The 18,622-nt window shown below is 44.9% G+C and overlaps 1 protein-coding gene across 2 annotated transcripts in view; it reads right to left on the bottom strand.

Moving 5' to 3' along the window:
- The window catches only part of LOC119449511 (hsc70-interacting protein-like), a 91,643-nt gene that overhangs the window by 24,342 nt on the left and 48,679 nt on the right, over positions 1-18,622 (bottom strand). Inside the window, exon 9 of one of the 2 annotated variants that reach the window (XM_049665271.1) lies at positions 9,720-9,822. The exons of the other annotated variant lie outside the window; for it this stretch is intronic. Within the exon in view, the coding sequence (XP_049521228.1) occupies positions 9,720-9,822 (103 nt within the window). The remainder of the gene's footprint in view (positions 1-9,719; positions 9,823-18,622) is intronic. 2 annotated transcript variants of the gene reach the window in all.

Genomic DNA, 18,622 nt, shown 5'->3' with positions numbered 1-18,622 from the left:
TAAGATTTACTTTCAAATCTGCATCTCCTTTCAAATCTGCACCTCCACAAGCCACACAAGAGCGTAATTGCAGACAAAGAAGATGCACAGAATACAGATGTTGATTTCAACTGATCCATTTACTACAATTATCTGAGATTCAATGCCCCAAAGCGACTCACAGTCTATGAAACACACCATAGTGAGGGGGCTTCAGTATAGTTTTAGTGCTCTGGGGCTCTTGAACGTGCACCCAAAGTATGGCACAAAAGTATTTTTTTTTTGCAGCCGGGAATCAGACCCACGACCTTCAGCTCCACAGCCAGTGAACCCCTGGGCGGGTATCCATCCAGCAGAAAGAGCCCGCTTCATTCAGCATAAAAGCCTCATGAAAGAAGACACAAATCAAGAGCTAAACTTTTAGTTCTTTTATTTATTACTACCCAAAAAACAGCAAGCACTTCAGGCAAGCAATGACAGATGAACAATCTGTCTTGCTTGCGCTTCCTTTCTTGAAAACTCTGAGCTGATTACTTTTCTGTCAAGAATGCTATGTCATGCTGATAATGCACATGCTGTTTGTGACTTGGAACTACAGGCCACGCAGCGTTAAAGAAAGGAAAGGCATGCAAGATAGACAACGATTATTGTTTAGAGCATGGGTTCTCAAAGTGAGTTCCGCGGAACCCAGGGGTTCCACAGGCCTCTGCTCGGGGTTCCGCGACCCACTGATAAATTTTCCCTGGTCCCGCGCTCGACAAGTGGCTAAAACGGCGAACACGAGGTGCGCTCAATCCAAGGAACCTCCATTACCCATGCCCGAGTGTCAAAAAGTACATGACAGTGCGTAACAGCAACGCGCGAACTGCACAATAAATACGCAAGCAGCTTGTAGCCACCCAGCCTCTGAAAATGGGCAGCGCACCTAAGCTTTCGCACTTGAATCTCGGAGGCCGTAACTTACCACCATGCGCATTTCTCCTATTTGTAGATAGGGTAGGTGCCGTTGGAGGAATAAAAAAATTTTTTTTAATGCTTGGATTACCGCAAATGTGCGCAGCAGAAGAGCAAAAACGGCGCTAGCGTCCAACCGAAACGAAGCGGCGCAGTCCATATCGCCGTGGTCCTTAACGGCAATCGTACGCGGCACGTGACTGACAGCATTGCCGGAGCACTTCGTGCCTAATTGCGCCCTCAAAGCCTTTATTCTTGCGTTCATCGCCGTGTGTAACACCGTGTAGGTGGCTAGCCGCGTGCTTTCATAAGTGCATAGTCGCCATCTATGATCGCGTCAATAACCACCGCAGTTTTGTTCGCAGCGGTTGCGGCATATAGTAGTTCCGTTTTCACTCGGTGCGCGCATCGGCTGCGTGCCTTCACAACTGCGTAGTTGCCATCTATGGTAGCGTCGATAGCGACCGCGGTTTCGTCAGCACTTGCAGCGAACGGTAGTTTCATTTTGACGGTGCGTGCGTCGGCCGCCTGCCTTCTGAACCTCAAGGTCGCCATCCATGATCGCGTCGATAGCGGCCGCGGTTTCGTCCACAGCGGTCGCGGCAAGCAGTATAGTTTCGCTTTGACTCAGTGCAAAGCTGTCGAAGAGCACTGGCTACATCGCGATGGACGGACACTTGTTGGCGAGCAGCCGACTCGCGCAAAAATAATCGGGATGCGCCCGCGTTGGTGCAAAGCGCGTCTCAAATGAAGACGCACGCCGCGAACGATGTCGCGAGGCCTTCGCCACTGCTAGCACTAATCAGTCATGAGATGATGAGAATTTCAGCTTCCGCACTGGTCTTGTGCTAAATAGAAACAAGATTTGCTGATTCATTGAGTAAATAAAAGCGTGTTGACATAGTTGAGCATTTGTTTATTGTTTTCTTGATACCCTCGATAATTCGACATTCGGTTAATTAGGACATTTTAATCCGGGGAGGGGGGTTCCTTGACATTTTATGGAGCTTCACAGGGTTCCCTGGAATGAACGTGCTTGAGAACCCCTGGTTTATAGACAAGATAAGCCCCATAGGCTGCTAACTTTTCTGAGAGTGTAGCACAAAGAGAGTGTAATAAAAAGGTATGTGAAGGAAGGAAGGAAGGAAGGAATGGCTGCTAAGACAGGCAATAGTATCTTGCTGTCCATCCGGCTAGAAGACAACAACCTTAGTAAACTGCAGCTTAAAAGGAGCCATCAGGCTTCAATATAGCCACCCTCGTCAGCAATGAGCTATACTCGCGGACAACTTTTCTTGGCTATGATGCGAAAGCTACTGGGGTGGAGCTTTTGCACATGAATTTGTATGCAATGTAGTCCTGGCGAGTTCAGGATAAGTTTCAGCTCCCATTTCTCCGATCTTGAATATCTCCTTTAGTTCAGTGAAGGCAGAGACGAAACTCTGTCTGAATTTCTTAAGCTAATCAACGTTTACACACAACCGGTCTGCGTCGGAGCCCTGAAGCAGCCGTATGACCTAAACGTTACAGAAAGCTACAGAAAATGATGCTCTATTTGAAAAACGAATTTCTTAGAACGAACTGTACATTGGATATATAATCAAATCTTGTTGTAACGAAGTTTCATTCAACACAAAATACCTTTGTTAATACGATATCCATTAACAGCACACACTGTAGTGAAAAAAAGAATTCGCGATCGCATCTAAGCTAGGAGAAGAAAAAAAAGAAAAAAGGGGGAAAAACAGAAGCATGATATAATGGACCAGCAATGGGTCTCCTGCACATTTTGGTGGCTCATCAGCAACATGCTCCACCGATATGTGGCACGAGAAGAGTAAGCGACATATGCATGCTTTGCACTGTTGCCAATACCAGGACTGGTAATGCGTAACTGTGCAATCAATGTGATCACATGGATTAGCATGGGAAGCACTCAGCAGTTGCTCTTACTGAGTGCTTCAGTTGCCAACCAATTTTTCCGACACAGAGGGGGCGGGGTATGCATACCTGAACTCTGCTACTACAGTTGAACTCGGATATATTGAACTTGAAGGGGATCATTAAATACAGTAGACTCCACTTAAACGAAAATCGAAGGTAGAGAAAAATGTGATCCGTTTATCCGAACTTTCATTTAAGCGAGGGATATAAAAATCACCGAAATTGATTTATTCAAAAAGCATCCGAGGGTTTTTATACTACTATGGTAAGAAACAAAGAGACATTACCATGTCCTGCTTTAGATATTGGAGCTTCATTTGCGCGAAGGTGTGTTCATTAGTGAAAACATTCTGCACAGTCCTCGCATTCAAAATAGCGCAGCTGACTTTCAACTGCCATCTCTTGCTGTCAGGTTCGAAACAGTAGTGCACACTGTAGCAGCAATACCTATGATTTTGTTAATCGAATCATGCTAGTCTTCGCCACCAATTTCACCTATAATATTTCAACTGTCTCTTCAAAACAGGTAACAAGGGCATCATCTGAGGTCCCTTATTCCTGACGGTGTGAATGAAGCAGCAGCTGTAGCCTGACTGCAAGTCTTCATGATAGAAACACTGTTGCAACTTCGGCATATTGATTTTGCCCAAGTTTCGTGCAACTGCCTGATGAATTGTAGTTTCTTCTTTACTTATAGCATCCCCATTTGACATGTTTGGCGGACTTTTCCTGTTCCATACACCAATGATGTTGCTAGTGGTTCTAAGTTACGTTTAACCGGAGTCTGAAAAGATGGGTTCTGTTTAACCAAAGTTTGCCAACATTGAGCCCATGGGAGGCCAACCAAAATTGATGCCATTGTTCCGATTATCCAGCATTTGCGTTTATGCGAGTTTCGTTTATCTGGAGTCCACCGTAGTTTGACATATCAAGAATTATAAATGTAAAATATGCCTATCTGAAGCTTTTTTGAAAACTGAATGTGTTGGACAGTCTCCCGAGAACATGAAAAGTGGGAATTCACCAATCCCACGCCCTGAGCCACTTGGTGAAAAGATCTAGTGCCATGCATTTTTTGTGAAGTACGTGTGTTGAACCGGTAGGCCTTTTTGCATTCTTGACGCAGTGTGGCGATCCTCTTTCTGATAATTAACGGCTGCAGGTAGTATACTACACAACACGATGGTTAGTTCTTTCTATCAGTATGCTTCACCACACGACACGGCTGTAATGCGGTAAAGCTGGCTGTAATGCGGTAAAGCTTACTAAAGCAAATCCAGCATTATGAAGCTCAAATAAGACCCTATCTACATGAGCCTTTTGTACTTTGAAACATGCACTTCGCTCATTTTTAATTCATGACACGTACTGCCTTTCATATTCAATACCTTGATAACATCTAGCAAAACAGTGCTGTTTCGTCAACATAAATATTTCCGGTAACACGAGAAGTGATCCCAGTTTCGTTAAGGGAAGCGCGCACTTGCAGGGACACAGCATGGTGCAGCGCTCAATATGTATATTGAATTTGGCGGTGAACTGAAATGTGATATGCGCATAATACAGTGTTATATCTTTAAACGGTATTTACGAGGGATGTCACAACTCTTCAATAAAGACAATAATTCAATATACTCGAGTTAGATATATGCGGGTTCGAGACTGTATAGCTCTCAGTCTAGCCCATGCATGTAATCTCATGCTCGATTACCGCTGAGGTTTTTGGGTACAAGCATACTGACAGCAAGCTTCCCGTAACTACTTGTTGCCAGCCACTATGCTGGCCGTTGGCAAATTTTCATCACAACCATTTTGCTAGGAAGTTAGGCTTAGCCCCTACTTCGGCGAAAGTTGGTAACCAAAGTTGTGATTCAGTGTGGGTCAACGTGGCGGCAACTTTGTTCAGAGTTGCTATGTTTGCAGCAATGTGCATGCAGACTAGAGCACTGCACGGGCCCGGGCCGGCCCGAAAGCCCGGGCCCGGCCCGGCCCGCGGGCCGGGTCGTCCGAAGCGTTTGTCGGCGGGCTCGGGCTTGAGGCCGCGGGCGCGGGCCGGGCTCGGGCTTGAAGCCACGGGCCCGGGCCAGACTCGGGCCCGCTTATTGAATGGCCTAAGTAGGCCTTCGAGCACACGCGACCGTTATGCATTGCATGGTTCAATGCATTCTGTGCCAAGCTGAAGTGACACGTGCAAGATGACTGTGATCATCATCATCAGCCTATATTTATGTCCACTGCAGGACGAAGGCCTCTCCCTGCGATCTCCAATTAACCCTGTCTTGCGCTAGCTGATTCCAATTTGTGCCTGCGAATTTCCTAACTTCATCACCCCACCTAATTTTCTGCCGTTCTGGACTGCGCTTCCCTTCTCTTGGTATCCATTCTGTAGCTCTAATGGTCCATCGGTTATCCATCCTACGGTTATCCATCCTACGCACTCAAATGGAGCTGGGCAGGCCATGTAATGGCCTGCCCAGCTCCATTTTTTCCGCTTAATGTCAACTAGAATATCGGTTATCCCCGTTTGTTCTCAGATCCACACCGCTCTCTTGACTGTATATCTTATCAGATGACTATATCTTATCAAGAAAACTAGTAAAACAGATGAAGTTCTCATTTTTAACAGCGGAGCTGTTTCAGCCGGGCCTAATGTGTCCGCTGAACCCAAAAATGTGGGCCGGTCCTGGCAGCAGTGCAGAAAGGGTCTAAGCGCAATGGCACATACACCTGTGAACTAGCGAAGCTGAGCCTGGATAAGTCTAACTAAGAATTGTGGGGACTAATGGCCTATCGATAGGCAATTGATAGCCAATCAATAGCTAGTCGAAACTCGATCAATAATCAATAAATTCCCGAAAATACTGGGGATGACTTGGTAGTGCTTAGCCTAGCCCAAATACGTGGCCAATACCTTACGATAGCCAATTGACAGCCAATCAATAGCTAATCGATAATGGATCAATAATCAGTAAATTAGGATAACTTGGTAGTGCTTAGCCTATCCCAAATACGTGGCCAATATCTTGAAATAGACAATTCGATAGCCAATCGATAGCTAATCGATAATCAATCAATAATAAATCAGTTCTGGGAAATGCTGGGGATGACTTGGTAGTGCTTAGTCTAGCCCAAAAGCCAGGACTAGCTAGGTGCCCATCATCTCCGCTGTCTCTTTAGCATTGCGCCGCCAGTGCAAGCTACGCTAATTTTTTTTCTTTTCCGCAAAAACGAACATTGTTTCCGCGTAAGGAAAAATAAATTATATACAAAGAACCACTCCTCAAACCATTTCCATGTTACCGCTTTTGCGATCGCACTATTACCAGTGTCGATACTATGGCATTATTTTAGCGCTAAGCCGAGGTACTTTTGTGCTTCAATGCATGAAACAGCGTTTTCCTGAAAAAGTTAACTGGAACGCCCATGCATTTCGTCGGACACTTTGAAAATTAATATCTCGAAACTGGTTCAGTCCTGAGAATTTGTTCAAAGTGGATACGCCTTGCGAACTCAGCGGCTATAATTCGTAGATTGAAAGATGTGCGGTAAAATAATTATATAAAAAGTTAATTCGCGTAATTATGTTAAATATTCAATTAGGCGTTTTGATCATCCATTAGGCCATCCATGTGAAAATTAGCTTGGAACTACATAAAACAATTAGCCTCCTTAGAGTGTCGTCGCATTAATGCGAAATCCTGAGATATGGTCAATTCCATACTTCAGAACACTCTACAAGCATCAGTCGTTAATACATTACCTACCATTCACTTTGAACAGATACAAAAATGGCAGGTAATTTCAGTAAGAAAGAACTCAGCTGACACTTTGGTCGCTTGTAATGTATCTGATGTAATTATTATTCTGCCTTTGTGTATGGTTCTGAGTATATAATGTAAATCCTGTTTCGTTTTCTTAGCAAATGTTGATCTTGTAAAATTCAGTCTCATGCTATGTTGTATAGCTGGTGTTGCGTTGTTTTGTATAGCTAGTATTATTATTGTAGTGTTGTTTAAAATGCATTCTGTTAAAACTTTTTCCAATCCTGTTAACTCGCCATGACGCAATATTCTTTGTTTTTCCGTTCATAGCTATTTCGTATATGAGGAATTCCAGCGACAGCTGGAAATATATGTGAATTATTGTGCATGTGCGCACACTGTTTGCTGTGCTATTGCCTTGCCTGGTCTTTTTGGTCACGTCAAGCTACATATGTAGCTTCTCGTCCAAAATGACCGTCCAGCATGCAAACTGGAGAATAAATTGATTTGATTTGATTGATTTCGTCGGACACATTGAAAATTATTATCTCGAAAGTGGTTTAGTCCTGAGAATTCGTTTCAAGTGAATACGCCTAGCGAACTCGGAGGCTATAATTCGTATATTGGAAGATGTGCCGTAATATAATTAATTAAAAAGTTAATTAGCGTAATTCTGTTAATTCTGCAATTAGGCGTTTTGATTTCTCGTGGAAGTAATGGCCGCCTCATCGAGTAGTTTATATCAAGGATTGTAATTGTGCTATCTGCCACAGGCAATATTTAAAAATTTGGTTCAGCTAAAATGAAACACCCTGTATATTTGCATGCTAAATGACATCATAGAACCATATCGTAGAAATCAAGGTAAGTGCATGCGCCCAAGCGGAAAAATAGCAGCACAGGCAATGGGCCGGATTACTGATGTTCCCGTGGGAGCAACAAATATTTCGGCCTTGTATTGCTTATATACTGCAGCTGATTAAACTTCGAGAAGGTTAGGCTGACAGATACGGTACAATCTGTAAGTAAAAAATGATTTTTTTTTCCTAACAGGCCCGGCCTGGTCATGCACACGCGGGCCCTAAGCTTAGTAATTAATGCCCGGGCCGGGCCCGGGCTCAGTAACACGGGCCCGGGTCGGGCCTGGGCTTGGAACCACGGGCCCGGGCCGGGCCCGGGCTCGGGCTTTGTATTACGGGCCCGGGCTGGGCTCGGGCCTCGTAAAGCGGGCCCAGGGCCGGGCTCGGGCCAAAAAATCAGGCCCGTGCAGTGCTCTAATGCAGACCATGTCTGGAAAATTGATTGGCTCACCGAACACCTAGCAGCATCCAAATTTTTTTTTTTTTTTCTGTTATACATTGCTTCTAGGGGTAGACCACAGTGCTACGTGTCCAAATAATCATGCAGCCCTAAAACATCAGTCAGTGACTGTATTTGACTACTTGCTGCCACAATGCATATTTTAAGCAATGTGCAAACAAAAATTTGCTTCACTTTAGCCGATACAATGTCGGAACCCGCACTTTTGGTTTTTATATAGCAGGCGAATACTATGCTGAAATAAAGCATGACCGATTAAATTTTATATTTGCTTCATTATATCTGTTTTTGTTGTATTGAAGTTTGACTGTATCTAACTTCGAGCACCTAAAACATGCACCATAAAAATGCCTGCAGCGGCATTTTTTTTTTCATGTATGCTTTATGGGCGTGTGTGTTTTCTTTCGACCATGAGGCTGGCATGCTTGACAGCATGGTCAGACATAACCAAGTATGGTGCAATACGACTTGTAACACGACAGAGAGCTATAGATCCTATCGAGTTGCTGTGTTAGGTTGCCATTGGGGAATCTCTGCACTGTTATCCAGGTTTGTTGTATTGTGTATAACAAACTCATCATGAACAGTTCATGAAAGTTCATTATACCTGGGATCAGATACTATATTGAATTGGTTGGTAAATCAAATTATTTTTAGCTCAAGAACCAGTTTGCTATATCAGTTCACTGTGTTGGAATAAAGAAATTATAATTTCCAACTGTCAAGAGAATCACTAAAGCGAGATAACCGCTTTTCCTTAATCTAAGCACCCATTGTCATTTCTTTCAAGTGACTGCGATTATCAATGTGCAGAGAATGCTTAGATTTGAAGCAAATATAATTATATTAATAAGTCTGAGAAAAAGGTGGCACTTACCTATGAGAAACTCAAAACAGAGACTAAATTCATTTCCAACCCAGCAAATGTGGTCATCTAGCACACTATACAGCACACATTTAGTAACAATCCTTCTGTTTTTGCTCCTCATGCCAAGTGGGTGATTTCAGCAAGAACAGCATGTCAAAGTGTGTTTGGAATGCTGCCATAGGGCTGTACTGGCCCACTGTTGCAGTGCAGCGGGAGTCTGTTAACTGAACATCCAATGTGACTGTGCTCACATGAAGTGGATGCTGATAAGCAAGCAGCAAGGCTACATACTACAGCAGCGTTCACCTCAAGCGGGAGTCTACTGTACCTGCCTTTGACAAGGAACAGTTGGCAGTCTGCATCTTTTCAAACAACATGCAATCAAAGGTCATGACAAGTGCCAAATCTCTTCAAGAATATGCTGTAAAAAAATGTCTTACACGCAAGGCTGAAAAACAAAAACTGGATTATAATAGCTGCAAACATGTGCAGTATGTCCAATAAAGTTTAAAAAATTCGAAGGCAACTCAACCTCTAGTGGACGTTGGTCAAAGACAATGCCTTCCTCAGCGAGTTGGGGTTGATAACAGGGCGAAGTCACTGTGCACAGCACCCTATCAAGTTGCCCCTCACGGGAGGGGAGTAGGAAGAGTGCTAGACTGTTTAACTTTTTTTTTTTTTTTGCTGCATTATCTTCAGAATTGGACCCCATTTTTAGACAGCACTACCTTTGGGACTGGCCCCCCGAAAGAGGCCAGAAAAGCACATAGCCAACACTGAAAAGTGGGGGGTAACTCCCCAAGAAAGACATTATCTTTAAAATTGAGGCTCTTTAATGTTTATAGCAGAAGAAAGCAGCCTATCTAGGAAAACAAAGGCAGTAAGAAGCTCACGTTAGGTGCGACTTCCTTCAGCCACTCGTTGGCCTCATCAGTGTAGTCCAGCCTGCAAGCTGTGGCCAAATCTTTTGCAGCTTCCTCCCAATGACCAAGGAGCCTGCAAATATATAAAAAAAAAGTAGTTAGTACAAAGTGCTATGACTGATTGCACAAAAAACAATATTTCTGTACCTATTTTCTAATAAACATTCAACAACACACTTTATTATTTTGCCAAAAAATTTAAATGTACTTCCAGTAGCGCACCCAGGATCTCTGCCAGGGGGGGGTTGACAGTTTGCCAATACCATCTAAACAGCACTAATTTCAATTTCTTCACGGGAAATTGTCAAAAACTGCGCTTTTTGCAAGTGCGCAGACGATTGCGCGTCTTACATCTTAGTTGCAGTAATTAATTGCGCAAGGAAAGAAAAGGGGTTAAACAAAAGGGCTAAGGGGGCTAACTCAGGCTAAGGTCGGCCTCAGGGGGGGTTACAACCCCCCCCCCCCCCCCCCTGCGGTGCACCACTGTGTACTTCTTTTGAATACAGTCAAACCTGGACACAATCCTGATATAACGAAATATTGGATATAGTGAAGCAAACATAATATTTGGTTAGCTATGCTTCATTTCAACAAGTATGTTACAGCTATAACAGCACAGAAAATGCAATATCAACGACTACAATGGCCACAACAAATATTTGTTTGCTTGGAAGCTTAAAGTATGTATTCTGGTAGCAAAAATTTTAAGTATTCAGCATGAGAAAAGGGCCCATTCTGGACAAGTGCAGCAATTTTGGCAAACCATATAGCTTGGCTGACCTGCAGCCAATAAGCACAGGGCTGCATATTAATTACAGTGCAAAGCATGTTTTTAATTTAGCATTGCTTACATGCATTCATTGCATGTAATCATTACATTGCATGTAATCATTACATGCAATCATTGCATTCTACCGGTGCTAACATACGGGGCAGAAACTTGGAGGTTAACAAAGAAGCTCGAGAACAAGTTAAGGACCGCACAAAGAGCAATGGAACGAAAAATCTTAGGAGTAACGTTAAGAGACAGGAAGAGAGCGGTGTGGATCAGAGAACAAACGGGGGTAGACGATATTCTAGTTGACATTAAGCGGAAGAAATGGAGCTGGGCAGGCCATGTAATACGTAGGATGGATAACCGGTGGACCATTAGGGTTACAGAATGGATACCAAGAGAAGGGAAGCGCAGTCGAGGAGGGCAGAAAGTCAGGTGGGATGATGAGGTTAGGAAATTCGCAGGCGCAAGTTGGAATACGCTAGCGCAAGACAGGGGTAATTGGAGATCGCAGGGAGAGGCCTTCGTCCTGCAGTGGACATAAATATAGGCTGATGATGATGATGATGATGACATGCCACATATTGGCATGGCAAGCGACCAACAGGCCATCGAAATCGACAGGCAGCCTCTTGCTCGCCCTTCGGAGGCACCATGTACGAGTATGCCTACATTTTTTTCACACAGACTCTAATCGCCATCTCAGGAAAGCATGGTAGCGCAAACAGGAAAAGAAAGACATGGAAAGAAAAGTAGGAAACAATAGGTCAGGCGCTGATAGGTCATCAACGCCTGACCGATAGGTCATCAGCGCCTGACCTATCGTTTCCTACTTTTCTTTCCATGCCTTTCTTTTCCTGTTCACGCTACCATGCTTTCCTCAGATGTCAACCAACTCGCCCAGCAACAAGTTTTACTCTTATCGCCATTTTTTATTTTTTATTTTATTTTGCCAATACCAGCATGTACACTTTTAACACACATAAAATATAATAAAGGCAATCTCATGTTGGATGTGACTGTTATATTAACCCTGAATTTCAATGTCGGATTTTTTTTCTCTAAAATATAAAACGAACAGAATGGTTTACTTTAAGCTGCGCAGATACTGGGAAAAAAAATTAATAAATGACACAGATAATGGCAATTGCTCCCCTGGTGTGCTCCTCACATTCCTATCTCCTGAAAAAAAGAATGTCAAAAGGAACATGGCAAGACAGTAAAGTGGTAATGCATCAGTACGTCAGTGAAACTGAAAAAGTTAAGGCTCAACTGTGAATTTCTCCAGGTATAGAGTAATACATTATAACATCATCTTCATACACACAGTGAACAGGCTTGGTTTTGCATCCAAGAATGAGCTCCCTCGCTTCTGATCCCCTGTGCTGAACTATTCATCAGCATTCACCTTTTCTGCTGCATTAGCTGGCGTTGCTGAACACAAATACAAGGCACCCCCATTCACAAAGACACAGAGAAAGCCCAAGACTCCATTGTCATGGCAAGCATTGTCCAGCCAGGGCAAGATGCAGACAAGCCCACTGGCCTGGTTCTGTAACTGAACGTGCTTCAAATAGTTGAGCACCTGATTCGGCACAAATGGTGAGGCATTGTTGCGATTCAGTTGCCAATTACTGTTCCAAACCTACATTATATCTAATTCTTTGCTATAGCAGAACTATATTTTTGCTGTATCTCAAACACGCTCTTCCCACATGTATATATATATAACACTTATGGCACAATTAATTTTGCTCATTTTGGAGATATTTCAATATGGAAGACTAATTTCACAATGCCAGTATCAAAGTGGTTGTGGCATAATTATTAAAACACTTGGCCTGAAACCACATAATCGTTGGTTCAATCCCAGGGACATGTGCTTGAATACCTTTTTATGTTATGCTGTGCCTGACCTAAACTAAAGTGTGTAGGCTAATGAACAAATTTTACTGGCCTACTGCCTAGCGGCTTTTTACTGATGCTTGCAAAATGAAATAAAAAAGTGAGTGAGAGAGAGAAGACACAGAATGAATTCACTTGACAAGATGAGCATCACCGGCTCTGAATGTGCTGTATCGCGCCCACTCTTGGACCATTACGAGGACAGCTTCACAGTCGAAGAAATAACTGCACTGCATTGTTAACTGTCTGGCTAGCTTGCCAAGTTTCATGGTGTGCCACTACTTCCCACATACTGTGCACTAATAGCACCTATGCACTAACAGTGCTGCAGCCAGTAGTAGCAAATATGCACTGTCAATTTATGCCATCAGTGTATTTGCATCACTGCTCCCTTCGGTACAGTTTTCGATTATCTGCAGTTGCAAGTATGCAAGGCCCTGTACCACGTACAGCCTTCCGCATTTGTAGCTATATCGCACAAGAACACTATGATATGGTCGTACGTAGTCCTGAAGGGAACATCGCATTAGACGACTCTTGCACTGGAGAGTGCTTAGTGCATTTGAGAGTACTTCTGCCGGTCTCGCTGATTTTGCGCTGAAAGGCGCTAAAATGACGAGTGATGGACGCTCGCGTGATACAGCTAAAAATGCGAGAGGCTGTACATCCTTTGTCTAGAGTACTTGGGCTACTCTGCACCTTCACCACATAGGGTGCTTTCCAAAGAGAAATTTTAAAAATTGCCTCTGGCAGATAGTGTAATTGTAGTCATCGTACTTTATTACTCGAAGCAGTGGACATTACTTGCATGACAAATTGAAATGCATAATCGACCAATTAACAGAAATTTACTAATACTCTTTTTAATTAATTACTTTACGCGACACGAGCGCTGAGCCAATTGAGCCTACAGGCTCAATTGGCTCAGCGCTTGCTGGGCACGTATTGCAATTTACAAATAGTAGCTGGTCAAGTTCTCAAGGCATATCCACTTCAGACAAATTCTAAAGATCGCATAGGTTTCGAGATATGAGAAGTGAAACTTGCGATAAAAATGCACTATTGATGCGAAAGTGTCAAATGGCCCATTGAGCGAAAAAGCCAGCGGCCATCTGTAGCAGCGAAAAAACAGCACCTAACTTGCCTTTCGTGACATGGTGTCGCTCATGACATGGTGTCGCAACGAATGGCAAGTTAGGTGCCATTTTTAAGTGCTGGCTCGCGCTTGCTGGCTTGGGCAGCACGTACCGTTATGGAGTCTGAAGCATCTACATTGGCGGAGGCCACAACCTCGGCAGCAACTACACGTCAGTGACATGCGAGGTTGGCACTGCAGGATGCTGCTGCTTGCTGGCTCGGGCAGCACGTATTGCTATGAAGTCTGAAGCATCTACCTCGTCGGCAAACGCTGTTGTAACTTATGTTACATTCGGGTTCGATACAGCGGGACAGAGACGCACGTCATCAAGACCCAAGGTGTGCTCCCAACTGAAGCGCCCCCTCAACACTCTTTATTAAACTACACAGACCGTTTAATCTCTCTTCCCCAGTCGGAAGAGACGGTCAGTCCCGGAATCTAATGGGTTTCACAATGCGGAGACCATATCTTGAGAAGACACTCACTTCACACCGGTTGAGGTCAACTTTCTACCACGGATGATCTGGTAGCTCCGACTCTATCATGGGCTCTACTCTCGGAGTCCGTTCTTGAATACAGGCGGGACAGTTTGCAACAATCTCTTGAATTTGAGCACTCAGCCCGGGCCACCACGCTGACATTTTTGCCCTTTCTCTACACTTTGACACCCCTTGATGTCACATGTGCAGTTGGCAAAGCACTTTCTTCGAGGGAGTCTTTTGGATTACCAACCTGTTGTCTTTTACCAGCATATTGTCTTCCACTGTGAGAATGTCTCTGTATTTGGAGTACGAGGCTAGCTCAGGCGGAATTCTGTTCTTGGTTCGCGAGCTGTTAGTGCAATATTCCATTATCTGTCGGCACACTGGATCGTTCCCCTGTGCACTCTCTATTTCTTTTAGGTAGCTGCTCGATGCTGGTAGCAATCCTGTGACTACCTGAATATATGCCTCAACTTCCTCTTCCATATTCTCTGCAGGTTCTACTGGGGCTCTGGAGAGTGCGTCTGCTGTCCATATCTCTTTCCCAGGAACACGCTTTCCCAGGACCACTTCTGTCTGTCGGGCTTTTTGCACAGCCTTCTCTAACGTGAGATCTGGATAGCTTTGTAACCTTTCCGACAACTTTGCATCCTGTAATCCCATAACTAGCCTGTCAAGGACCATTTCATCTTTTAGAGCCCCATACCCGCAGTGGGACGCCAGCTTGTGCAAAGCAGTTACAAATGCTTCCACTGTCTCTCCAGGTTCTTGTCGCCTCTGATTGAACCTTGCTCTTTCATAAATGATATTTCTTTTACCGAGGAAATTATTTTCTAGCATGTCTATCACTTTATCAAAGTCTTCCTGTTTTTCTTTGGTTAGCGTCGACGCTGCTAGAATATCCTCCATGTCTCCCCCGAGACAATAAATCAGAGCGTCTACCTGATCTGCTCCTTCTTCCTCTGTCAAACGCGAGACTCGCCTGTATCGCATGAAGCGTTGCCGCCATGCTGTCCACTCTTCTGGTCTCTGGAAGTCCAACGGTGCTGGTGGCACGAACTTGGTGTTTGGTTGCGTCTGCCGGGGACCACCTGTTGCCATTGTGATCTCTCCTTGACCGTTTTCGTGGCAGTTATTGTTGCGTTCATTGCTCAGGCTCAAGGGCAAATCCTCGTCAGTTTCTCGTCGACGCACTCTAGGCGCATTGAATTAGGCATTCACCTGGCCTTGTAATTCCGGCTACTGCGATGGCGCGAGACTGACGCATGTTTGGCTGGGCTTCTACATGGCCGCCATGTCGTCCTCCCTGCCACGTCCACTGGCGCCTCTTAATTTCGCCGTCAGTCAGTGAAACCTCCTTCAGCGTGGTCTCTCCTTCAACTGTGGTCGTTCCTCTTCTCTCCGCTCGCATTCGACACTTTTGACACCATGTTGTAACTTGTGTTACATTCGGGTTCAATACAGCGAGACAGAGACGCACGTCATCAAGACCCAAGTTGCGCTCCTAACTGAAGCGCCCCCTCAACGCTCTTTATTAAACTACACAGGCCGTTTAATCCCACAAACGCAACCTCGGCATTAGTGAAACGTGGCCATCCACGCCAATACACCGCAGACGAAGGAAGGAAGTGAAAGAACACAGCAAAACGAACAAAGAGGCAAGCAGCGAAATCCATCATCGTCGTGAACTCTCCCAATACACAGCGGACGAAAACCGCATTAACGCAAATATTACTCGAAGCAAGGACTGCTCAGCGGCATTCAATTGGACATTAATGCTTTCGCATTCACAACTCATAAGAAGTGCTCAGGTGTCCTCGGATTTTATGTTCCACTTTGTGGGGTCTCACACGTGCTCTTCGGACAAAGGAACGACAACACAGTAGTGCAAACAATTAAAAGGGCACTTATTGCACCTTTCAAACACTAATGCATGCTAGCCGAATTACTACCCATAGAACATTCACATGGGCGCGCGGCAAATCAAGGAAGTCTGACTCACCGCGACCGAGTAGCGAGTGAATATGTTCACCTCATACTATGACACCATTGCCTAGTCGTTCACGTGTACGATCACGCGAACGGTGGCATGTTCAAACGATCCGTGTTCGTCCATACTGGTGCCCTGCTCCTGGCCACGCGAGACGGTCTCGCGAAGCGTGGATTGGCACATACGCGGAACGTCCCCGTCGCTCTCCGACCCGAAGAGGCCTTTGACCTTTTGCACCCAAGTAACCCCACTGTTAGGTGGCGTTAGCAGCGCGACACTCGCGCCACCTCTCGCAGTGCGCCGGAACCACATCGACCAGCCACGCGACAAAGCCGGTTTACAAGAGATGAGAGCCATGCGGGGAAAACAACATCACAGCTTGCTTTTTAACAAACTGCCATTTTATGCATTGAAGCACAAACATAACTGGAACGCCCATGTATTTCGTCACACGCTCTAGTAATGAATAGTATCTCAAAACTGGTGTGATCCTGAAAATTTGTTTCAGCTGGATAAGCCTTGTGAACTCACCGGCTACAATTTTAAAATTGTAACATGTGCTGTAAATAAATGAATAAATATGATAATTAATGCATTTTTGTTAATTAGTTGATAAATACATTACGACTTCTCTTGCAACTAATGCACGCCTCTTTGAGTAATCCAGCTCAATGACTAGAATTATACTATCTGCAACAGGTGAATTTTTAAAAATCTGTTTGGTTCGTTTGGTCTGTGCACGGCGGTGTTTCGCTGTGAATGACTGGCCCGACTTTATGGTAATGAAACATGCCGACTGCAGTGATCTGATATATTGCTCTGCAATAGCGTGTTTTTGCATGAAATACGCAGAAACTTTCTTTTCATTCGAAAGAAGCGCAAAATTTCATGAAACAGTTTATTGCCACCCAGCCAAACAATCTGTGTTTTGGCACTTCCTTGGAGCTTTTTTGTGCATGTTTCACTAGTGTTCCTCCTACTCTGCTAAAATTGTTGTGCAATTTATTAATACGATATATTCTGAAAATCTATAACTGCTTATAAAAAAGTCAACATCCCTGTACAATGAAGTAACAAGTTAATGCACACTTTACATCACCAATTGTACATCCCTGCTTTTTATTGAGATAGCATTATATGGACACTTCAAGCAGATTTCTGCCGTCGGTGTGAGGTTCCGTATAAAAGTCCAAGGGTGATAAAATCGTCGCCGCGCACCGTATGTGCGAGTGAAAGCGCGCTATCACGGAGAGTGAATGCACGGCGGAAAGCAAACACGACTTCCGTGGCACAAAACGCCGTGGTGGTATGCGAGGGAGGGAAGGAGGGCAACGCTTTGCTGCGGCACCAAATGCATATCTTGCAGCCGGGCGCAAGGGGAACTGACGACGCAATCTCCCACACGAAAGGAGCAAAGTGGGAAGGCAGTGCGGGAGGGAGAGGGGAGGGAGGCGGGCGGCTTCTACTCTGCCAACAAATGCATTCATGTACTTTACGCTTTGCGCTTGGTTCTTTATTATGTTTGCGCCAGTACGGGCTGCCGGTGTTGTCGCGCGCGCTGTATCTTGCAAGCGATCTCCACACGGCTCTGACCTTTGTATGTGCTGTGCATTCGGCCGCTCAGTTTCCGTTGAAGCAATAGACCGCACGAACCTTCGCTCACTGCGGCGGCTGCGCTTGCTGACAGCACTTTGACAGTGTTTGTTTGCGGTTTTCGAGTGTGATCTATTCATGTGTGCTTGTGCGCACTGACACTACGCTTGTTAATTCAGTTAATAAGTGAGTGTGTCCAACTTTATGCAGCCGATAAAACTACTATCCCTACTCCAAATAGCTCTCTGCTAATTTGCTATCGCAATTGATGCTTCGCCTTTCGGGCGAAACTGCGACATTTTTTATTTATTTTTTAATTCACTGAAAAATGCAAACAGTTCTGAGTTCAATTAAACAAGCTTGGTCACTGTGAGTGACAGCAAGCAGGATCACCAGGTTTTTTTCAGACAAGATTTTTTTTTATCACAGTAAAAATAAAAATGCGTCATATAGCACTGATATAATCTCGACCGGGTGAGGTGGGTCGTCACCGCAGGAATCAGGAAACGACGATGAAGGCGGGCATCGTGAGGATGAAAAATAGAAAAGATTGTATTCACTTCATTGGTACATGGTTTTGACTCTATCCGAGTCTCGAGCGGTTCTGATTAACACGGGGGCCAGGACGGCCTTAAATCCCCTCGTGGTGGCCGGCATTTCCTTCGGGGAAGTCCTCTCTCCGGTGGTCAAGTTGACGACCTCCTCGCCCTCGGGTCCTCCTTCTAGGTAGCTCGCCGTTTTCGTCTGCTCCGTAGAGGTGAGAGCTCTCTCGGGGCTGAAGGGGATTATCTCGTCACGGGAAAAGCGCTGGGGCTTGCTTCCCACATTGGAGAGATACAGATTCCAGGCATAACCTGCCGATGACTTCTTCGGGGAACTTGTGGAAGTGTCAGACCTCTGTCGGGCGGTCAAGTTGGCGACCTCCTCTCCCTCGGGTCTTCCTTCTTGGTAGCTCGCTGTTTTCGTCTGCTCCGTAGACGTCAGACGCTC

This window comes from Dermacentor silvarum, chromosome 4 (assembly GCF_013339745.2).
Source record: "Dermacentor silvarum isolate Dsil-2018 chromosome 4, BIME_Dsil_1.4, whole genome shotgun sequence".
NCBI classification, from domain to species: Eukaryota; Metazoa; Arthropoda; class Arachnida; order Ixodida; family Ixodidae; genus Dermacentor; species Dermacentor silvarum.
The sequence above is the reverse complement of the archived record's forward strand: the minus strand, read 5'-3'. Positions and strand labels throughout refer to the sequence as shown.